This window comes from Mycothermus thermophilus (assembly GCF_041956435.1).
Source record: "Mycothermus thermophilus strain CBS 625.91 unplaced genomic scaffold VTJ04scaffold_2, whole genome shotgun sequence".
Lineage (NCBI taxonomy): Eukaryota > Fungi > Ascomycota > Sordariomycetes > Sordariales > Chaetomiaceae > Mycothermus > Mycothermus thermophilus.
In genome coordinates, this window is record NW_027191428.1 from 3,672,821 (window position 1) to 3,695,185 (window position 22,365).

General features: G+C 55.2%; 8 protein-coding genes across 8 annotated transcripts; 4 read left to right on the forward strand and 4 right to left on the reverse strand.

Annotated features, from left to right (window-relative positions):
- Nucleotides 1-3,425: 3,425 nt before the first annotated feature.
- On the forward strand, nucleotides 3,426-4,062 carry VTJ04DRAFT_3510 (uncharacterized protein; the record flags this gene model as incomplete). Its single annotated transcript, XM_069361419.1, has 2 exons — nucleotides 3,426-3,578; nucleotides 3,772-4,062. The coding sequence occupies 2 exons, from the start codon at nucleotides 3,426-3,428 to the stop codon at nucleotides 4,060-4,062; spliced, it is 444 nt and encodes a 147-aa protein (XP_069222031.1).
- A 103-nt stretch (nucleotides 4,063-4,165) lies between these two features.
- Nucleotides 4,166-5,996, forward strand: VTJ04DRAFT_3511 (uncharacterized protein; the record flags this gene model as incomplete). Its single annotated transcript, XM_069361420.1, has 4 exons — nucleotides 4,166-4,392; nucleotides 4,471-4,541; nucleotides 4,599-4,800; nucleotides 4,865-5,996. 4 exons carry the CDS (start codon nucleotides 4,166-4,168, stop codon nucleotides 5,994-5,996), a joined length of 1,632 nt encoding a protein of 543 aa, XP_069222032.1.
- Nucleotides 5,997-6,445: 449 nt separating this feature from the next.
- VTJ04DRAFT_3512 (uncharacterized protein) lies at nucleotides 6,446-6,889 on the reverse strand (the record flags this gene model as incomplete). The annotated part of the gene is made up of 1 exon (XM_069361421.1): nucleotides 6,446-6,889. The coding sequence occupies one exon, from the start codon at nucleotides 6,887-6,889 to the stop codon at nucleotides 6,446-6,448; it is 444 nt and encodes a 147-aa protein (XP_069222033.1).
- Nucleotides 6,890-6,932: 43 nt separating this feature from the next.
- VTJ04DRAFT_3513 (uncharacterized protein) lies at nucleotides 6,933-7,801 on the reverse strand (the record flags this gene model as incomplete). The annotated part of the gene is made up of 3 exons (XM_069361422.1): nucleotides 6,933-7,169; nucleotides 7,331-7,473; nucleotides 7,780-7,801. 3 exons carry the CDS (start codon nucleotides 7,799-7,801, stop codon nucleotides 6,933-6,935), a joined length of 402 nt encoding a protein of 133 aa, XP_069222034.1.
- Nucleotides 7,802-9,040: 1,239 nt separating this feature from the next.
- VTJ04DRAFT_3514 (uncharacterized protein) lies at nucleotides 9,041-10,770 on the forward strand (the record flags this gene model as incomplete). The annotated part of the gene is made up of 3 exons (XM_069361423.1): nucleotides 9,041-9,060; nucleotides 9,115-10,470; nucleotides 10,530-10,770. The coding sequence occupies 3 exons, from the start codon at nucleotides 9,041-9,043 to the stop codon at nucleotides 10,768-10,770; spliced, it is 1,617 nt and encodes a 538-aa protein (XP_069222035.1).
- A 323-nt stretch (nucleotides 10,771-11,093) lies between these two features.
- VTJ04DRAFT_3515 (uncharacterized protein) lies at nucleotides 11,094-12,145 on the reverse strand (the record flags this gene model as incomplete). Its single annotated transcript, XM_069361424.1, has 2 exons — nucleotides 11,094-11,118; nucleotides 11,193-12,145. The coding sequence occupies 2 exons, from the start codon at nucleotides 12,143-12,145 to the stop codon at nucleotides 11,094-11,096; spliced, it is 978 nt and encodes a 325-aa protein (XP_069222036.1).
- Nucleotides 12,146-12,890: 745 nt separating this feature from the next.
- VTJ04DRAFT_3516 (uncharacterized protein) lies at nucleotides 12,891-20,797 on the forward strand (the record flags this gene model as incomplete). Its single annotated transcript, XM_069361425.1, has 2 exons — nucleotides 12,891-14,245; nucleotides 14,296-20,797. 2 exons carry the CDS (start codon nucleotides 12,891-12,893, stop codon nucleotides 20,795-20,797), a joined length of 7,857 nt encoding a protein of 2,618 aa, XP_069222037.1.
- Nucleotides 20,798-21,106: 309 nt separating this feature from the next.
- Nucleotides 21,107-21,796, reverse strand: VTJ04DRAFT_3517 (uncharacterized protein; the record flags this gene model as incomplete). The annotated part of the gene is made up of 1 exon (XM_069361426.1): nucleotides 21,107-21,796. One exon carries the CDS (start codon nucleotides 21,794-21,796, stop codon nucleotides 21,107-21,109), a length of 690 nt encoding a protein of 229 aa, XP_069222038.1.
- Between the last annotated feature and the right edge of the window lie 569 nt (nucleotides 21,797-22,365).

A 22,365-nucleotide genomic window follows, 5' to 3' on the forward strand; every position in this document is an offset into this window, starting at 1 on the left:
ACTCTTCATGTTTACCCCGCACGAGGCTTCAAAGATAGGTTTCATCCTGCCCGAGGTTGACGTCGTTGATGCATCCTAACGCACCCGATGAGCAGATGCTTGCCTTCCCCGCACTCTGTCCTCCGCGAGCAGTTCCTGTGTTGCCCAGTTTGTGACTGTGCGCTGTGTTTCTTGTCTTGCTGCTCGGGTGTGGCACGGGAAGAGACGAGGAGGCATTCTCGGCCTTGGGGTCCGCGTGCAAGCTCCTCGAACGCAAAACCCTGGGCGACGTTCCCTTTCCGGGCCCAACGCGTCAACCACATGCCGCGGTCGGGCCTTGTCGGCAAGGCAAACAGGTGATCCAGCCATGCCGCTTCCGGCTCCCGGAGGGAGTGGAGAGGTGTGGATGTGTGGAGCCCGTGGCGTGGCTGATGTCAGCTGGGATGCAACCCAAACGAGTGACAGAGATGCAAAAGCGGCCACCGAGCGGACAGGCAAGCAACCAACCAACCAGCAAGCCTGGAAAGCCGAGCTGAGCTCTCGCGGGCCTCCGTTAGCTCGCGCTCCTAGGTAGGTTCTGGCCTGCGAAATGGACGCAGGTGAAAGCCCTGCTGTGAGCCGCCATTGGGCGACAATCTGATTCTGTTCTGCGGTTGTCGCCCGCTTCTGCATTGATTCGGGGTCATGCGGCAGCGGGATGTTTTGCCGCTTGCTGTCGTGCAGCAACTGAGGAGCACCAGAAGACCCGATCCAGGCAAAAGTAAACAAAGCATTTGCGGGGTGCATTGCAAACGAACAAGTCAGTTGCTGGAGCTACCATCCATTGACGACAATGATATACTCGGCTTCTCCGGTCTGCAGATCCATCGCTTGTCAACCGCAAACACCTGATGAGATCGTGATCGATAACTTGGTGGCTTGAGTGGTCAAAGGAACACAACGTGATGACGATCTTCCAGCCTTGGGAAACGTGAACAAGAGCGGGTCGACAGGGAAAGGGGATGTGGGCCACAGCCCTGTAGGCAAGGATGAGATGTGTCTGGATCGGGATAGATGAGAGTTGAGAAGCACCTCCCATGCGCCGGGCCATGATGGCACTGGGGTGTACGGAGTAGGGCTGTCAAAAGTGGTACGGAGGGAACTGCAGCTTGACTTTGTAATCTTGACACCCGGCTTTCATTAGTTCCGGGTTCTGTCAAACGCATGGCAAGAAGACGGGCGGGTTGGTCTCTGACGTTTCTTCCGTTTCCAAACCATGACATGTGTTCATGCTGTGTTCATTTTGCCGGGATGAAAAGCTACGCTGTCGTGGCATCCAACGAGTCCAACGAGAAACACGAAACTCCGTACTAGCTACGGAGCTGGGTTCCAGAACTATCGAAATTGCCGGGGGAACAGGAGCTTTTGCTCGCACCAGAGCCAATTGTGGTGCAATGTTCACCGCGTCCCACTCGCAATCGGGACACGCCGAGATGGACACCGGTTGATCACTTGCCAGGGGGTTTGACCTTGGGGGAGCCTACCTAGTACCCGGTAAGTAGTGCCGGTACCATTGTACGGTGTAAGGTATATCATTTCCGACAGGAAGTACGGAGTATGGATATGCATGTTGTGCATCGAGTGAGGCTCATCTGGAAATGCTCTGTTGTCGGCACAATGGCTGAGCTAAAGACCAGGTGACGCTGTGTGTTGATGTCATTGTTTCTCGGCTGATTTCGGTGTTGGATAGGTACTCGGCTATCATGACACTCCTTTTCTGTGACGCAACTCAGATAGGTCTGTACGGCGATCTGTGCAGAAGTGATCGAGACAGAAGCAGGAACATAAGTGAACACGCCATAGCTTGACAACGGTATGTACGCATCTGATGACTTGGAGGAACCAAATGAGATATTTTTACACTTGACAACGAGGGGTGCCGGCTACAATGAGCTCAACACGTGGAAAGCTGTCAACCTGCGGATATGCCACCATGACCTTTAGTGAGGGGATGTACGATGAGTGAGATTCATGATACGTTGTGTTTGGTTGGACAATGGATTGAATTCGACTTGATACTAGGCCGTCATTTTGGGCCAGTCTCCGCGGAACCGTCGCTTCTGGATCATGAGTGGCCCAGCGCGATGAATGTTGGGACAACTCACACCTGAGCTCTTTGCATCATCGGATTCATTACCTCCCCTCCCAACTGTTTCGGGGAAGTGGACGAGATGAAATCAACCGAAGTGACGCATTGAAAGCCGCCCTAACAAGTGAGATCGATGTACGTATGCTGTTGCTGCGCTGATATTCATATTCATACCTATAGGTACTCCTCTTGTTCTGTTGACTGAATCCTTCTTGGTTTGAGCCGATGCCGAGCCCATCCTGAAACCGTGACTCCTTACTGGCGTTGAAACCGACGGAGGCCCAAACGCCCAAACGCTTTTCCGGCTGATGTCCCAATTCGCGCGTCATGCAACCTCCCCCGCACGATCTGGCCGGATTGCTTGGAGACGGCACTGACTCGGGGTGGACGGGGATTTCGAACGGTCGCTTGAGATTTGTTCAAGACATCAAGTTCGGGTTGTCATGCCCTCCCTTGCTGGTGGTATTCTCTCCAGCGTCGCGCTCGCTGCCTTCTCAACTTCACCGTCTCCTCTCCGGACGTATAAGGGAGAAACTGAGCGCATTCTGGTCAAGTTGTTGCTGCTGCTCTTCCAAACGGTGGAGGTTGATGTTCCCCGCAGCGCTGGCGGCTGCTTCCAGGTTGTTGGACGGTTGTCGGAGTCACGGACGTCACGGGCTGGGCAGAGGCGATATTGCTGGTTTTTTGTCCACCAAGTACTTGGGGGAGAGCTTCTGATGTTAAACAGTACTTAGCTGGCCCGCGTCCATGATATTATGTGCGATGTAACTCGGAGCGGCGGTGCACGCTGCCAATGTCTCACGGATGGAAGCGCCATGGCGTCAGAGCTTCCCTCCCCATGCCGTGCAGGGAAGGAGCTCCCCCCATGTCCACCCCACAGGGCAGCAGGGCAGCTCCTGCAGCTCTCGCGCCCTGGCGCGCAAGCAAGCAAGCGTGGGCCTGACAGGGACTCCGCTGTCCGAGTGTCCGGCGCCAGGGACGCAGTAACCGCAACAACCAAGCTGGACCCGGCCCATCGCCCCTGACAACCCGCCAGAAGAAACCAACATTGATGGGACTTCCCTGTTGTCAAGCACCAGTAACGGCAGGAACGGTTGAAAATTCATTTTTTGAGGTTCCTCGTCTCCCGAAAGAGAGACGGACGGTGTGCGATTCGCAACAACCTACTCCAGCTGTATCATTAGGGCAGCAGCACCATCATCATCAACATTTGGGTGTGTGAGAATTTGTGTGTGAGGTGAAGGCTATCCCCCAAGGTCTTCTCGGCTTGAGCGCTGTGCCGCTCCCGTCGCTTGGCACCCAATCCCCGACCTCCCAGATGTCCCAGACCTCCGTTCAGCTCTCGGCGGCAGATCCAGGTGCAGCAAAAGCTTCCAAGGCTATCTGGGCTGTAGCGCGAACGCGGGTGCGACGGTGCTGCGGAGAGCTGGACGACCCTCCCAACTTGGAACTCCCGCTCACCTTGGGTGAGGTGACCTCCAGCGCTTGCATCTCTCGTCCAAGATCGAGAGTTGTCCTTCTTCATTTTTCTCTGTCCTGTTTCTCTCTCCTTTTGTCCCATCTGCTCGCCAAAAATCCTCCCTGCCTTGCTAAGGTTTCCTGCCTGGCCGCCATTGCCTTTCCTGGCTTGAAACCTTAAGCGGGATCCCCGCCAGAATTCACAGGGCCTTCCACCTCCCCTGGTTCTGCCAGCACCACAGCGACGGGGGCCCGCAGACCGCCCGCGTTGCACCGGACGACGAGAGAAAAGTCCAACATTAAAGTTTCGGGCCCAGCAACCGATCAACTCTACATCATCCCCTTTCTCGCCCGGTGCATGTGAGTTCATCGACAGCCATCCTCAACCGTCCAGGCTCCCAGACAGCAGAGCTGTCAATCTGAACAACCTTAATCACGTCCTTCATCTTCCTCGCTTCCTGTGTTCCCGATCCCCATCGTCCCATCACGGCGCTTGAGCCCGCATCCACTCGGTTTCCAAGTTTCACCACATCCGTCGCCGTCTCTTCCAATTCTCTTGCCCGTTATCCGATATTGCATGCATAGCGAAACGGGACCAGGATGGAAACTTCCTCGCCGCTGGCTGCCATGCGGCCGGCGCCGCCCTCAAACTTCGGCCAAGCTAATATCTTTGGCCCTCGCATGGTGCACAGTCCCCTTGGAAGGACTCAATTCACCTTTCAAGTCCCCAAGGCCGACTTCTTGAGCAATAAGGGTGCCCGAGGATCTTCACCAAGCGCATCTCTGGCGGCCGACCTGTCGCAGAACTTCAAGCTCAATGATGCGAGGTCAGTGTCTCCGCCGCCCTCCTGAGAACCCCCCTCTGTTTCGACCAACCTTCCTGACAATGCGTCTCAACAATACAGCAGTCCAATGTTCCCTACGCCTCGCCGAGCCCTCTTCACGACGGCCACAATGATGAATGCCGAGAGTAGGGGTAAGAAGATGGGTCGAGCACGTGGAGGAGGGAGGTTGGGGCTGACATCAACCTCAGGCTTTTCTACAACACCCCCTCCTCCGGCCTCATCCTCGCCGGGGTGTTTCGATATGATGGACATGTCGCCGCTCCCACACAAGCCACCATTTGGAACATCCGTTGAAGCTCCATCGCCATGCCCCGTCTCGGAGGATGCGTCAATGGAAACACCTCCACCCAATTCGCCCAGTTTGTTGCCCTCAAAGCCCGCTGTGGCCGAGTAAGTTTAATTGTACATTCCTGGGGCTTTTTGCTCGACCCACCCGACTCACAAACTTTTCCAGCCGCAAAAAGCTTGGCCTTAAGCGGTCTTCCCTTACTCGTGCCAAAGCTTTGTCGGGAATTGGAGCAATTGGCCGCTCCCAGGGCGAGAACCCGCCGCCATTCCGGTTCAGCGCCGGCGGCGACAGCATCTTGGGGACCTCACCTGAATCTACCCTTTCCCTGAGTGAGTGTTTTGAGGATTCTCCTCCCCAGAATCGCCGTTCCACGAGCTCCAACAGCCCGTGCGCAATGGCTGGCACTCGCGCCAAAGTCAGCAGCCTGGGCAACATGCACGGCGTGCGCAACGGATCGCCCAGCGCCGTCCACAGCCGAAGGACGTCGAACCCGTTCATGCGGCCGCGGAAGCAGTTTCGGCGGTCTCTCAGCATGTTCGAGACCACGGGTGACTCTGGGTCTGGCAAGGAAGTTGCCTTCGCATGCCCGACCTTGCAGTCAGTCATGGACCTGGAGGAACCGTATGAATTGGTGCTCCCGCACTTCTTCCCGGAAGACGAGTGCGATAACATCCCGCGCATTACGCGAGAAACCATGATCGACGTTTTGGACGGCAAGTATAGCGACAAGTTTGATCAAAAGATGATCATTGATTGCCGTTTCGAGTACGAGTATGAGGGCGGTCATATCGATGGAGCTATCAACTACAACGATAAGGAGCTCTTAGCATCCCAACTCATTGACAATCCGATGGAGGGCCGCACCCTCCTGATCTTCCACTGCGAGTACTCGGCCCACCGCGCTCCAATCATGGCCCGTCATATCCGCGCCAGAGACCGCAACGAAAATGCCGCTCACTACCCGAAGCTTTACTATCCGGAGATCTATATCCTGGACGGCGGCTACAGTGCCTTCTTTGCGGAGTATCGCGAACGATGCTCCCCGCAAGCTTACGTCGAGATGAATGCCGCCGAGCATGTCAACACCTGCGAGCGGGAAATGGGTCGTCTCCGTCAGAACCGCAGAGGCTTCAGCCGTGCGCAGACGTATGCTTTTGGCGATCGGTCTCCGGGACTGCAAGACTCTCCAACCGCTCCGAGCCGCATCACCACTCGCGATCGCGAGTTTGCCAAGCTTCTCGGGACGTCTCCTAGCCTTTGCGGTGACCGAGGGGGGAGGCGGATGGTGTCTTTCTAGCACTCAGATGTTTTTGACCAGGCGACTCGGTTTGTTGGGACATCAACACTCCGCCTGTCGCCATACCTATTCTTTGGGTTGATTTCAGCCCGTCCTGTCCAACTCACAACGTTTCCTATGTCGCTCCTTAATGTCTTTTTCCTCGATTGTTCCGCTAGTTCCTCAATCATGCTTCTTGAGGCTTCGGGGACACTTTCACTGTTCGGCATACCCCATATTCGGCATTGCATCCTCGGTTTTCTTGTTTTGCATCGCACATTTGTTGGCATAGCGCGGCGTTCATTCAGGCGTCGGGAGTCGGATCTGGCATCCATCGACCCGGCGGGCTGGTTCCTTTGATCATACGGCATCATACCTGTGTCGACACTCATCATTCTTGCATCGCATCCTCCTCGACCAAGCAGGAAATATCCTCGCTACACGGGGTTGATACCGCCTATCACATCGACTCATATATGCCATCTATTGGTCCTGCCGCGGTCCAGAACCGGAGCCTTACTTCTAATACCCTCTCTTGCGATCACGGTAACGGCAGCTATCGGACATGACTTTTTCTCACCCACGACGTCGAGATTATTTTGAGCTCGCCAAGCGATCGTCCCCTGTTTGCCCACCCTTTTCCTCGGAACCATAGACGTACATTGCCTGGTCGGCCCGACATACACCGAACAATCATTAAGAACACATTTCCTTTGTCGAGTTATGAGATTGCGCCTTTCTCTCTTTGCCCTGGCAATCCGAGGCGTGTGACGCGGGACGAAAAAAGAACGACCTGCACATCGAGGCGCCTTGCAGTGGTTTTGCATGGGTTGACCAGGGATTATTTCCCAGAGACGACGAGCGAGAGCTGGAAACGAACACGCAACCAAGAATAATTGCCTGCGGGCTATCATGGAGAATGAGCGTGGATGACGGACGGTTGCTTATGGGAGTCGATCAATACTGGGCTCGGTGGTTTCGCTCTCCGGTATGCTCGTAGGAAACTTCGATCTTCGGGGAGAGACGGATGGTGACGCTTGGATTGGAAGGACTACAGGCCGCCACGCACTGATGTTTGATGGATGGGTCCTTGTATGGAGGTTTACGAACGCGGTCCCTACCCACCCTGCACCATTCGTCTGCCTGGTCATGGTCGCTCACGTCAACGGCTGATGGTGCCCGACGCCCCTCTGCCTACGGACCAAACTGATGGATTGATGAATTGATGGATGGATCGGATTATGTTTGATGATTAGCCCTGTTGGTTGGGTTCATGGGTAGCTGTGGCATTCGACGGGTTGTGGTCGTTACTGGCAGGCTGTCCTGTCTGACCCCATTTTCCTGAGCCGATGAACCGGGTAGCGGTTGTTTGAGTTGATTAGGCCTTTTTCTATACTAGCTAGGAAGCTAGATAGCTCTCGCAAGGTGTCTCTGTCTGTTATTTGGTAGTTTCCCGGGGTGAAGTAGTTGATATCGTTCGATCCGCCAGTGGAAGGGTCTAACGCGTGGTGTCTTGTTGCCTAGAGACTCGATTGATGAGGGTACTGTTCTGTCGGTTTTAGGAGCGAGGGATAAATAAATGAAGACTCGAACGTCGAAAACTCTCTGCTTGTGGCGTGCTGAGAATGTTTCCTTCATAGCATAATGCATACGTACTACTACTTCGTCCTGCTGTTGATGGTTGACAAGCCCCTCTGCTCGGGTGTCCTCACTTTCACACAGCCATGTGTAAATCCCTCTGTGCTGCTTGAAATCAACCTACAACAAGCATGCAAATAATGCTTTGGCACTGGTGCCATCTCACACTGTGACCATGACTTTTGCATGTTTTCAAAATCAGCCGCGGTTGAGTCAGCCAACACTAGTTCGTGGGCAGGAAAACATTCACGTTGCACCTGGATTTCCAGGTCCAGGCTATCCGCTTTGGTGTAAGACAACCGCTAAAGATGCATATAGTATTAATCTGTTGTGTTTACTGTTTTGTTGGCAGCCCTGTGTCCAGCAGAGCTGGGGATCTCGCCCAGGTGTGGTGCGACAGATCGGTTGTTTGACCAGAACAGGGATGACCAGGGAACTGAGCCGGGAATGCCGATGCAATGACCCGAAGTTTTTTTTCACGGCCCCTATAGAACTTATGTTATAATATCAGAGGTTATCGATAACTGGATGCGGTGGGTGGTCTGCATACCGGTAAATATTGGACAGTTCGGAAAATTCCTCTGCGGCCCGAACCTGGAGGACGGTTTGGCATCGCGGGAACGGAAGGGACGCAGCCTTCGATGGTCTATTGCGTCATATCCTGGAAACTCTTGGTGCATTGGTCTGGAATTACTGCAGGACGGTGGGGTACGGATGAGATCCTGAGCGTAAATTTGATGTCTTGCTGACTCTGCGGGACAGGAGCCGAGACATGTACTCAGTTAAATGAGACTGTGTGAGACGGCGCGACTTTTTCGTGTTCTGGAATGTGGGATTGTATTTGACTCGAAAACTGGGTATGACTGAGTGTTTATGAAGTTGTGGAGTCATTCAACCGGAGTTCTGTCCGGGACCGGCGGCCCACCGAGACGAGCCGGGGAACCGGAACCGGGAGATCCACTCCGCGGGTCCGAATGTGGGTCTACTCCGGAGCGGATAATTTCATAGAGATCGGCACTCATTTAGCGGATATCGGCTGCGCATTAGTTAGGTATTCACTTAACGAGAAGCCATGCTATCGTCGCGTCAGCCAAGCGCGTCTCTGTCGCTGTATCAACCATTGATGAGATCAAGCCAACAACCCCCCACAGCCTTGGGTTCAGAAACAGCTTTGCCCATGAACTAGAGGTGATTGGAGGGCCTTTCGAACCCCAATCTTTTCATCTGATCGTGTATTTTGACGAGATTCATGGTTGCCTAAACTGTCTCCTGCCTGATTTTGGGAGGACTTCTTCCGTCAGGTGGTCCGTACTCACCTCATTACCAGATTGAAGCTCATTCAACCTGATACCTTTCCCCCCATTTCTTTTCCATCTCTTCCTCTTTCCAACCTCATTTTTAGTTGGAATTAACCACCTGGCAAGTTCATGATGGCCTCTGCAAAAATGTTAGTCCAGCGCAAGCGCCACTACTCCGACGTCACTGACACTGACGACATCAGCTTCGTTTTCGGTAGCGTTAACGGCCAACTCCGGGCCGCCTTCAGCAAACTTGCAACCCTAAATGCAAAGAACGGCTTCAGCTTTGCCATCGTCACTGGCAATTTGTTTGGGAACGGACAGGATGACGACCAATTGACTGACCTGCTCGAGGGCCGCATCGAGATTCCCTGTCCGACATATTTCACCGTTGGGACCACACCGTTGCCTCGCCGCGTTCTTGAGAAGGTGGTGAGGGATGAGGAAGTTGCCCCGAATCTTCATTACCTTGGACGACGGAGCATTACCAAGACTTCCGAGGGTGTGCGAATCGTGACTTTGGGAGGAGTGCTGGCCGACACTGTCGAGGACCAACATGGCCCGTTCCACACCGATGCGGAGGCCAAATCACTCAAGGGCGCCAACAATGCAGACATCTTACTGACCACTCTTTGGCCCGCTGATGTTTGGAAGAACAGCGCCAAGGCCAGGGAGCTACAAATCGACTCGAACACCGCACCCTCCAGTCAGTCAATTGCCGAACTCTGCGAGGCCTTGAAGCCAAGGTATCACTTCGCCATGTCTCCTGCCGACTTCGCATTCGAGAGGGAACCCTTCTTCCCCGAGACAGCCGAAGACAAGGACAAAGGAATCTCTTTGACGCGCTTCATCTCTCTTGCACCGTGGGCCAACGCTGCCAAGGCCAAGTCAATGTACGCCTTCGTCCTCAATCGAGAAACCATCATCAATCCTCCGGCGGGGAGCACCCTTACCCCGTTTTACAAACCCGCTTCCAAGAGGCAGGCCAACAACGACTCCGGGTTCAGTCGCTTTGACCGAAGTGGAGAGAACCGTGACGATTACGATCATCGCCGTCGTAAGCGCCGCCGTGAGAGGTCTCCCCCGCCCGGTCCGGATCGCTGCTTCTTCTGCCTGTCGAATCCCAACCTGCCGACCCATATGGTGTGCTCGATAGGTGACGATTCGTACCTGGCAACTGCGAGAGGGCCGCTCCCAGCCGCGGACACCTTCAAGAACCAGGGCTTGGACTTCCCGGGGCATTTCATCATTACCCCACTGACGCACGCGGCGACGCTCGGCGAGGCTGAGTTCCGAGAGATGAAGCGCTTCCGGGATGCATTGCAGAACATGGTAGCTTCGGCGTCAAAGCGCCAGCTTGGAGCAGTGACGTGGGAGATCAGCCGCGAGAAGAACATTCATATTCACTGGCAGTTCATGCCGGTCCCTGCGGAAATGGTTTCAAAGGGTCTTGTGGAGGCCGGGTTCCGCGTACTGGCAGAGGACATGAAGCTCGGCAAGCTGACCCAGAAGGAGTTTGGAACGGCGGATGAGGTGAAGACGGATTACTTCCGGGTGTGGTGAGTGGGGATCCCATGAAATATATTGCCGATCAACAAACTGGCTAACGCGTCTGTAGGATTTGGGCCGAGGAAGACACCGACGACGGTCGCAAAGTGGCTTGCAAAAGCCTGTTCATGCCGCTCGACGAGAGTATCCGATTCGATCTGCAATATCCGAGGAAAGTCATGGCCAAGCTGCTCGGGTTGGAGAACCGCACGTTTTGGCAGGATGTGGTACAGACGGAAGAGGAAGAAACGTCGGATGTCTCCAAGTTCCGAGAGGTGTTCAAGGAGTGGGACTTTACCTTGGCAAGCTAGACGGTGCCGGGGGTGACATTGCACAAGGGATGAGCATCAGGGAGAAAAGGACTTTAGGGACTTTCACGTTCACTCGAAGTTGGGACTCGAAGATGGGGCTCAAAGATGTCATACCTGCTGGACCTAAGGGAGAAGAACGAAAGGCCAGAGTTCGCAGCCGGGATTATATCCTGACGGAGCCATCAACGCCTCTAAAGCCAATCACTGTCCCTAAACACCACAACCCATCCACCTGAACTCCTGAACCCAACCATGCGTGACAACCCAGTGCTCTCAGATGATCACCTCATCCATATTCCCACCAATTCGACTCGACTTGCTGTTCAAATGGCCTGGTACTGCCTCTTACTGTTGAGAGAATAGGTAAGCATCAGTATTTTTCTGTCCGATATTCAAATCGAGAAGCACGGGTGAAAACCTACCCCTTCGCGTGCAGCTTGAACATCCTCACGCAACCGCAGTTGTAGCAACGGTGGAAGTCATTGGCCCGGAAGCCGAATCTCATGCCGCAATCGCCACATCTATAGTACACCTTCTTGTCCTCGGTCTTGTACTCAGCGCGGCGATTCGGGTTGAGCTTGAGTTCCTCCTCTCGGTAGGGCGGGTCAATAAAGGTCTTCTTGGGCTCCTCCCCTTCCTTCTTGCCCTCGGAATCATCTTTTTTCTTGCCTTCGCCATCATCAGTCTTGTTGCCCTCGCCATCATCCGTCTTATTGCGCTCGGCAACGATCTTGGTGCGCTCGGAAATAGGTTTGATGGGCTTTTGGATGAACATGTTGACACGAGAAGACTGGTTGTCATAGAGCTTGATCTTGGTTACATTGGCGGTGGTGGTGCGCTCAACGTTGTCACCCACAGTGCCATTTTCGTCGCGGGTCAGATTGTTGTCGCGGGTCAGATTGTCGTCGGGGGTCAGATTCTTGTTGCGGGTGGCCTCGTTGTTGTGGGTGGTCTGGTCGTCGCGGGTGAGATTGTCATCGCGGGCAAGATTCTCGTTGCGGGTCGGATTATTGTTGCGGGAGGGATTCTCGTCGCGGGTAACATGGTCATTGAGCGTGGCTTGGTTGTCGCGGGTGGCCTGGTCGTTGCGGGTGTCATGGTTGTCGATTCTGGTGGTGGTGGAGACGTTGACATGATTGTCAACAGTGCCCTCGTTGTTGTTGTTGTTGGTGACAGAGGGTATGGCGACATGGTCACCAATAGTGTTCTCATTGTTGTTCTCGTTGGCTGGGTGAACAGGGCAATAATCGTTGACACTTACACCATTGTCGTTGCTCGAGGTGGTTGAGTTGTTGAGGTGGCTGTCAGTATTGCTACCGACAGCACCAACAGCAACATTACTGTTCAGAGGGATATTGGGCTCGTTCTCAGCCATGATTTGGGCGCGGACCGTGGTTTTTTTGAGTCGCGGAACAAGGTTGATTTGGGTTGTAGAAAGAGGTTGATTTAGGTCGCGGAATGTGGTTAGGCAGCTAGAAGCTGTGAAGTGCCTGAGCAAGTTGCGTGGTGGTTGAGTGTGAGTTGTGTAAGTGGGAGGAAGAGTCGCGGAAATAATGAGTTCGCCCATCTTGGAAAATAAATAAAACCATAGGCAGCCATTGTACTCTGCTAATGTTTTCCAGAGGCCGCAAAGCACACCTCAATGTCTGTCATTGACTTGGGTTTGTACATGTTTGAGAGAACTATCATGAAGTCTTGGACAGTCTGGTTGCATCTTAGACCTCTTGCGGCCGGGCTCTTGAAGGTTTGGCTCTCTAGAGCTGGTAAGTATTTTGAACACCTAACTACTTGATGCTGCTTTGAGTACATATCGTTAAGTCCTTGAATTCCAGACATTCACCCCATCATCGTCGCCGTCGCCGTCGTCGTTGTCATCAAGGTTGTCGTTTAGGGGAGTCACGTGCCTGCGCGAAAGGCTCAAGCACCTATCGGCCGAGGTCTTGGCGCCCCATAGCTGTCTCCACATATGCCTCACTCACTCTTATCGGACTGCTTATCGCAAATAATTTTGGCCCGTCTTCTGCATCGCGTTGGTCTGTCGCAGGTTTGGGGCAGTCGATGAACCCTTCCACTCCTTCACACCACAATTCCAACGGCAATCGGACGTCCCCGCCGTCGCCATGCCCTCCGCTACGTCCGGCCGTATCGTGAAAACCTCGCGGGGGTCTAAGAAGACCCCCCATCAGAAAAATCACCGATGGGAATCCTTCAGCCAGAAGATCTCGAAACTCCATTCCCTCGATCCGCTTCGCAAGGTGCGAAGACATGACCTCGAAGCTGAAGATCTCTCCGCAACAACATCATACCTCCGAAATGGCTTGGACAAATGGGCTGAGCTTAATATCTCCCGGCCTTACATGGCCTTCAAGAGGGAGGTCAACCCTCTTACCGAGTCGCTCGCCCAGATCCTTTATCATGAGGACCGCATCATGGACCTCTTGGCCGAGTCCATTGCCCGCCATGAGAAGGAAGCCCTCGAACCACTGTTGGACCTTTTGACGGCATTTGCCCACGACCTCGGTGTTCGCTTCGAGAAGCACTACCCTCGCGCTCTCGCCCTAATAATCGATCTCGCCAGCAAGGTGCACGATGTCGAGGTCATCGAGTGGACCTTTGCGGCACTGGCCTTCCTTTTCAAGTACCTTTCTCGACTCCTCGTTCCGGACCTCCGACCGACCTACGACGTGGTGGCCCCTCTCATGGGCAAGGCGAGGAATCCTGGGCATATCGCACGCTTCGCAGCCGAGGCCATGAGCTTCCTCGTTAAGAAGGCCGCCGCCCCAAGCCACAAGGACAAGGCGCTCCCGCTTTTCGTCGAGCACGTCAGGAAGGATCTTCAAAGTATGGTTGGCCACAAACAATTTGACTTGTATAGTCAAGGCATCATGACTATGTTTGCCGAGGCTATCAAGGGTGTTGGCGAGGGTGTGCACTCGACTGGGTCTGAGACGCTTGCTGCCATCCTGCGCCAGGTGCCCGAGGAGGAGCTGAGGCTGGAAGGTCAGATGGTTTGGACGCAAGTGTGCTCTGGGGTTCTCACGAGTGTCATCCACCACACCAATGTGGACACATTCAAGCTGTTGGAGACGAGAGTGGTTGAGGAAGCCACTTCGGCGACACAGACTTCGGCCTTGTTCATCCAGGTCTTGGGCGTCATGGCTGGCGTACGGAAGGGAACTCGAATCCATGACTGGGCCTCATTCACCAAGGCCCTTTCCCAGATCCTGGCGTCATTTTCGTCCCAGAAGGAACAAGTGCAAGCCATCGACCCGTCTCGGGTATGGCAACGGATCATTGTCAACACCGCCATCGTGTGGGACCGCGCTCCGATCGACGCTCTCATCCCAGTACTCTCCTCGTTCAACGCTACTATCGCCAAAGAGCCGCTCATGAATTGGTACATCCTCTTCTGCTCTTATCTGGCTGATCTGAACCCCGAGAAGTTTCGCAGTCTGTTCCTGAAAGACTTCCAAAAGTATGAGACAATGACCCTTTGACTCTAGCGACATACACTAACCGGTATAGGTTCATCGTCGCGCACTGGTCCCAAGACGCCAACGAAGATATCCTTTGCGTCATCTTGCCACGCATGGTACAAGCTGGTGGGCTCCCAGCCCCTGGAGGGAAGGAGACCTTCCAGCTCCCACAATCTTGGCAGGACCAGATTGTTAGCAAATTTGTCCGGCTGGAAGACACACCATTCCCTGAGAGTTGGGGATTCGGCAAGGACCCGGAGACCTGGAGAGACAAATGCTTGCCCAAGTACTCGGCGCGCCTGCGGATATTGCAATCGACGACGGTCCATCCCTCGACCAACGCGAGGATAGCCGAGGTTTTGCTGAAGAAACTGAAGCTGGCGCTGCGTCCGTCCTCCTCGCTGCCTACTGATGAGGCAAACTTTATCGTCAGCGATGGGTTCCGCGCCTATCTCCGCATGAGCGCAGCAGCCGGGTCGATTGATTTGACTCTGGCGCCCCTTCTACGTGCCGCTGCCCCACGGTTCTGCCGGTCTCCCGCGTTTTTGGAGGCCCTGCTGGAGTATGAGAAGGAGGTCGCTGCGAAAGGAAAGTCCCCTGACTCAGCTTCCAACGACAGTCCTGGCGAGGAAGAGGACCCTCTGATCAAGTGCCTGACCGAGAATCTGTCCACCCCGTCCCATGAGCTTAGGCTTGCCTCCCTGAGGATTCTCGAAGTTCTGGACTTTACACCCGATTCCAATGCGGCCTTGGAGACCATGATCCAGATCGAGGAGTTACCCCTGAACCTGCAGAGCGTGCGGACGATCGCTGTTCACCTTCGCAAGCTTGGACAAATCTATTCGCACATCAGCCAGGACTCGTGGTTGATCCGCGCCGTTCCTTCCTTCCTGTTTGGCATGACAACGGTTCCGCTGGCCCCAGTTTGGGATGACGCCGTTGAGGCCATGAAGAAGGTGGCAGAAGTCAAGGCCGGAGAAGAAGCGTTGGCGGATATCGCGTTCGAATGGCTAGACGTCCCATCACCACAGTGGTCAGGCCCGTACAAGCCGCCAGCCGAAGACAGCCACAAGGCTTTGACAAACTTTGAGTGCCTCAACCTCATGTCACTTCACGAGACCGCATCTGCTACTGGCAACGTGCTGAGCAACCCCGCTCAGGAGATGCTTGGGACATTCGAGGAGGGACAGAGAATTGTCGATTCTTGTCCCACTCAGGCGCGCAGCAAAGCCCTCAAAGCCTTCAATGCGCTTCCCTTCGTGGCAGAAAAGCGATCCAGGAGGCTGGTTCCTTACCTCTTCTCCTTTGCTGATGTCGCCCAGGTGGCGCCAGAGGAAGAAGATGAGGAAAGCTCGGATGATTCAGCCGAAGGAGGTTGGTCTCTCCCAGACAGGAAGGCCCTCATCGGGGTGTTTTCCCAGTTCAACAACCCGAGGGTGCTCTACCAGAGCCAGAGAGTCTATCAGTGTATGCTGAAGCTTCTGGCAAATGGTGACGCCGAGGTACAAAAGCTGGCCCTGAAATCAATCCTCACCTGGAAGAGCGATGCTGTCAAGCCCTACCAAGAACATCTGGAATATCTCCTGGACGAGGCTAGGTTCAAGAACGAGCTTACCGTCCTCTTCCAAGGAGATGACCAGATCAAGCCCGAACACCGGAAGGAGGCCATTCCAGTCCTGCTTCACCTTCTCTACGGCCGCGCCATCGCAAAAAAGGGTGTTGCCAGTGGCCGTCACGGGTTGCATGCAACTCGCCTGGCTATTATCCGGCAACTCAATGTTCAAGACATGGGTAGCTTCCTGGACATCGCGGTAGGTGAACTCAAAGGCATCCGCGTTCTGGATGGCCAGGCCCTCCGCGAGAGCCTGTTCAAGCACGAGGCGTTGCCTCCTCGGAAACAAGTCGGTCTTCTCAACATGGTCGAAGCCGTCATCAACGAGCTCGGGACAAGCATTTCGATGTACATGGAGACGCTTGTCAACGCAGTCTTGTACTGCTTGATCTACGCCTGTCGGCATCTGGGTGGTCGGTCCGACGAGGCAGATGCCGAAGAAACCGAGATTCGGGATGCGTCGTTGTACAGGGTCGTGAGGACGACAGGCCTCAAGTGCTTGTGCAAGCTCATCCAGAATGGCGAGGAGTTCGACTGGACACCATACCGGGAGATCCTGGTCAAGGAGATCGTGAGCCCACGCATCGAGAAGCTCCCCGTGGAAACGACGCAGGGTGTCTCAGGCATCTGGAAGTTGCTGGGTACCTGGGCTGGACTGGCGAAGACGGCATTGTTCCTCGCCGTTGACTCAAGAATTCTTCCCAAGATTCTGGAGACCCTCGGCATCGAAAAGGCCAGGGACGAAGTCAAGATCTTCGCTCTTGACATACTTCAGAGTCTGGTCAAGCTCGCGCAACCAAGCGAAGAATCAAAGGGCGTGGAGCAGATCAAGACGACCCTGCTCGACCCTCACATTGACCTCATCTTGAGGAGCATCAGCAGCCTCCTCCGCGACCAGCCCGAAATTGGTCGTGAGCTGTTGGCCACGGCTGTCGACACTGTTGTAGCGCTCGCGCCAATCGTGGAGAAGTCGAGCAGCGTCCCGGAGATGGTAGAGATTGTCACGTTCTTGCTCAACCAGCCTCTGCGGAAAGTCAATCCCAAGGTTAAAGGATCGATATTGCTGATTCTGAAGCAATTCATCGTGTTGGAGGATGTCCAGAGCAACGCCCAGCTCAAGCGCAACGTCTACGCCACGCTCTCCTCCCTCTTTGGGTTCTTCAAGGACAAGCAAAACCGGCAGACGCTGGCCGAAGTGCTGGAGGAGTTCGCTTCGCGGGAGCCGTGGGCGCAGGAAGTGGCCGACATTTGCCGCGATCTCAATGCCTATGTTGCCGAGCGCCTGGACGAGCCCGATTACAACACCCGGCTTGCGGCCTTCACCACCATCACCAAAGATCGCGAGACGCCGTTCACGATCGATCAATGGATGCCCCTTGTACACAACCTCCTCTACTATATCCAGCAGGATGAAGAGTTTGGTGTTCTGGCATCCAACTCGTCAGATGGGTTGTGCAAATTTGTGTCCGCTGCCGAGTCAGCGTGGGAGAGCGACCAGCAAGCCGCTTTCACCGATGTTCTCTCGGATGTCATCCTCCCGGCAATCTACGCCGGAGCGAGGAATCCGTCTGAAACAGTTCGCCGCGAGATCTTGCGCCTGTTTGGCTTCCTCGTTTCCCACCTGCCGCAATGGACTCCGGTTTCCGACCTCACTCCGTTGATCCCCGAGTCTGACGAATCTGAGGATGCATTTTTCTTCCATATCCTAAGCCCAGCAGTGTCGAGGCAGCTCCAGGCCCTTCGACTACTAGAAGATGCAAATAATAAGAGTGAGCTGCGCAGCAAGCACATCAGCCAGTTCTTCATCCCCCTCTTTGAGCACTTCATCTTTGACCGCCCTGAGGGTGGTGACGACCACGGCCTGAGTGCTCAGGCGACCAATACCATTGCGGCTTTGACGGCGTCGTTGGAGTGGCAGCAGTATCGGGCGATTCTCCGACGATTCGTTTCGTACGTCGAATCCAAGCCAGACTGGAGCAAGCGTGTCATTCGCTTGTTGGAGAAGGAGGTGGACGCGCTGCGCGCGGCGGTCACCCCAGCCACCCAAGATGTTATGGATGTCGATGGCGAGGTGGCAGCTCCAAGCCAGCGCCGGCTAGCAAAAACGCTGCCGGATCAAGAGAAGCTTGGGGCCGAAATCGTCAACGGCTTCTTGCCGACACTGCTGAAGTACATCCATGAGAAGGACGAGACGACCGTCAGCGCCCGAGTTCCCGTGGGTGTCATTATCGCCAAACTCTTGACATTGCTCCCAAGCAACCTCCTCCACGAGAAGCTTCCTGGCGTTCTCACGGACATCGCGCACATCCTCCGTAGCAAGTCGTGGGAATCGCGCGAGATGGCTCGCGACACGTTGGCCAAGGTGGCAGGGATTCTCGGGCCAGACAAGTTCGAGTTCATCCTCAAGGAACTGCGAGGAGCGCTGCTTCGCGGCCATCAGCTGCACGTCCTTTCATATACGCTACACTCCATTCTTCTGGCTACCATCCCAGCGTTCCCGCAGGGAGCTCTCGATTACTGCCTCCCGTCCATCGTGGCCGTCATCATGGATGACATTTTCGGGGTGGTGGGCCAAGAGAAGGATGCCGAAGGTTATGTTAGCCAGATGAAGGAGGTCAAGAGCAGCAAGAGCCAAGATTCCATGGAGCTCATCGCCCGGACAGCGTCCATCACGCGCCTCGGAGATCTTACCATGCCGCTCCAGTCCCTTCTCATGGAAAAAATTGACTTGCGCACGGTGCGCAAGATCGATGAACTCCTGACCCGCATTACCAAGGGTCTACTCGAGAACCCAGCGGCTGCGTCGCAGGACGTCCTGGTCTTTTGTTACGAAGTAGTTCAAGAGGTGTACAAGAGCCAGAAGCCCGAGGAGCAGCCAAAGATCGATCCCCGACTCAAGCGATACCTCGTCCAGAGAGCGGCGAGGAAAAGCGACGGTGCTGTGACCGCCAAGCACACGTACAAGCTCATCCGGTTCGCCATCGAGGTGCTGCGGGCGGTCCTGAAAAAACACGACCATCTCCGCACGGCAAGCAACCTCGCTGGGTTCCTCCCGATGTTGGGCGACGCCGTCCTGTCAGTTGAAGAGGAGGTCAAGGTGGCCGCCTTTAAGCTCCTTACTGTGATCACCAAGGTGCCGTTCAAGAACAACGACCTCAGCAGCCTTTACAAGGTGGCGCACAAGGAGGCTATTAAAACCATCTCATTGTCGCCGACAACGACAACAGAATTGGCTCAGTCGGCTCTCAAGCTGATTTCGGTCATCTTGAGGGATCGTCGGGAGATTCCGATGCGGGATGCGGCTTTGGACATGCTGCTCAGCAAGCTCAAGGATGACCTGACAGAGCCGATGTACCGGCACATTTCGTTCAACTTCCTGCGCGCGGTGCTCGACCGCAAGCTCGAAGCTGCATCTGTCTATGACACGCTTGACCACGTCGGCACCATTATGATCACCAACGATGACAAGGACACGCGGGACCTGGCGCGCGGCGCCTTCTTCCAGTTCCTTCGCGAGTACCCGCAGAAGCGCAACCGGTGGGAGAAACAACTCAAATTCATCGTCGCCAACCTCAGCTACGACCGCGAAGGCGGCCGCCTATCGGTCATGGAGGTAATTCACCTCTTGCTCAAGAAGTCAGCCGACGAGTTTGCCCAGGAGGTGGCGGCTACGTGCTTCGTCCCGCTCATGCTCACACTGGCGAACGACGACAGCGAAAAGTGCCGCCTTGCGGCCGGAGAGTTGGTCAAGGAGTGCTTCCGTGTCGCCGACCGTGAGCGGCTGGCCAAATTCCTGGCGTTGATGCGTCCTTGGATCGGGAAGGACGTGAAGACCGACGTACTGAAGCTCGGACTCCGTGCGTTTGGCCTTTACTTCGACGGCCGCGAGCCGAGCGCCAACGATAACAAGGACGTCGGGCTTGTTCTGGCAAAGGTGCTCGAAGTACTTGATAGCGAGGAAGCGCTTGAGGCAGATTGGGAGCTGGCCAATATCGCTCTCGGTACTCTGCAAATCCTGGTTCAGCGACACCCACAACGCGTGCTCGCAGCCGATTCGACCCAGCTTTGGACCGAGGTCCAGGCTTGTCTTGCCCACTCCAACGACACGGTCAAACTCACAGCTATCAAGTTGCTCAGCATGTACCTCGCCGACTTTGCGCGCAACGCAGCCAAGGGCCAGACGCTGCCAATGGCTGGGTCGCATGGGCTGGAGCTTGACAGCGATGACGTCAGCGACCTGACCCGACTGGCCCTTGGGATCCTGTCAGCGCCGGAGGTGGATGAAGGGCTCGCTCAGGAAGCGTCACAGGTGGTTCTGTTTTTGGGCGGGTTCCTCGAGTCCGGAAAGAAGATGGAGAACGGCCAGGAAGAGGAAGAGGGCGATGAGGCTGAAGAAGACGAGGCCAACGGCGCGAAGGAGTCGGGTCGCCGTCGTGCCGATACCAAGTATCTCTTCTGGAAGCTGGCGTCTATCATCCGCAAGGAGCGGCAGCCCAAAGCGGAGGTGCTGGTCAGCAAACTGGCTGCCATGGACCTGCTGGAAACCTTTGTCTCCAAGACCGCCGTCGAAACCGTGCTGGCGTCAGCCAAGACCATCCTGCGCCCGCTGCGCAACCTCACGGACCCTTCCATCAAGGCGCCTTTCTCGCTTAACGACATCTTCAAAGAGCGGTATGAAGCGCTGAAAGCCAAGGCACAATTGATCATGGAATTGCTCCAGAGGAGGCTCGGAAGCGCTGAGTACTCGCGGGCGTTGGTGGCGGTGGGCGAACTGGTGCGCGAGAAGAGGCAACAGCGGTCGACGAAACGCAAGATCGAGGCGCTGACAGCGCCAGACAAGTACGGCAGGGAGAAGAGGAAGAAGCTGGAGAAGAAGAAAGAGAAGAGGAAAGCTCGGGGTCGGGAGCAGAGGGAACAAAGGAGGATATTCCAGTCGTAATGGAGCCGGCGATACGACAAGATATGAGAAAATATGGAAAGGTGGAATGTACATAGACAAAATCGATATACAAAGGACATAATATGCCAAGCGCTTGTTTGATTCTATCCTTCATCCGCCAACTCCTGAACCCAAATTGCTATGTCGCCGAGATACTGTCATGTCTATCATGAATCATGCCGCCCGCCACACCATATCTTACAGTTACAACATCGTCACAGGCGAGATGCAAGAATGGAACTTTCATCTTCACCCCAATGCAAGCACCACGTGTCACCAGCCCGTTTCCACCAGCTTCCGCCAATCTACTCACTCCTCTTTCTTCGCCTCCCCTGCCCTCACCGTCTTAAACGTCGCTCCCGGCGGCAGATTATCCTCCTCCTTCGGCACCCTGGGCGCCGGTTCGGGAAACGGCTCGCGCTCAGTGACCGTCCCGTCATCCCACACCTCCACCACCTCTTCCGCGTTCTCCTCGATCGGCTGCAATATCCCGCGCTTGACGGCCTCCCCCCTCTCCCGTAAAAGGTCTTCAACGGTCATGGCCTTATCGCCAAATATCTTGAGATGGTCGCTGATGACGTGCCGCGCGCGACATGACGGGCAAGCGATGAGCACGGTCCCCTTGTGGTAGCCGTGCTTGCTCACACGGTGCCGGCTGCGGTGGCCGCACGGGTTGCAGGTGAAGGTGAGTTCGTAATGGGGTTGTAGGTGTTTTGGTGGAGGTGAGGGAGTGGTGGCCGCGGGGGCGTCTGATTGTTGTTGTTGTTGCTCTTGGGGTTGCGGGGAGGATGAAGAGGGCTGTGATGGCGCAAACGGGGAGGAGGAGGACTTGCGCGGACGAGGGATGGCGTGGGCTAGGCGGACCGATGCGGGTGTGAGAGCGGTGGACGGAAGAGGAGCGCGACGTGGACGTGTCAAGGCCTGGAGGGTGGGTGTCCTAGAGGCACATAACCGGGAGACGGTGGTCGATATTGAGGTGAAGACCCGGTTGGATGCCATGCTGGAAGTCAAGCTGGTTGAAGGAAGCCGGATGCCACGGGATTGAGTATGGGAGATGGCCTCGGATAGTTGGTTGTTCAAGCAGCTGTGATTTGATGCAGGGGCTTGACTTCGGTTGTACGTGCTTTCAAAAGTTTTTCGTCGATGGCAATCTGGACGGTCTCTGGATTGATGTCAGAGACCAAAAACCTTATCGATAACACCGTGGTCTTCCCCGGTTCCAGGTTGGAGGGGCAAGCATCAAAGAGTGGGGCTGAAGCTCCCTGGCCAGGCAGCTCGATGGTGGGTCTCTCTGCACTCGATCTGGAGCTTTCGTCCTCACGAGGCTGTTGCCCGTTGCCGGATACAAATGGAGAACAACGCCGAACAAACTCGAGGTCTGTAGTGCCCAATCTTGACGACGTCAGAAAACAAAGCCTCCGAAAGTGGTGTGTTCCAACGTTTCATTGTTTCGTTGGCCTTGGACACAGACACCTGGAGGCAATGACAACGAAGCACCCATCTCCTGCTTGACGTCTCATGCAAACCCCCATACCTCTTCTTCAGACCAGGCTACATAATCGGGCCTC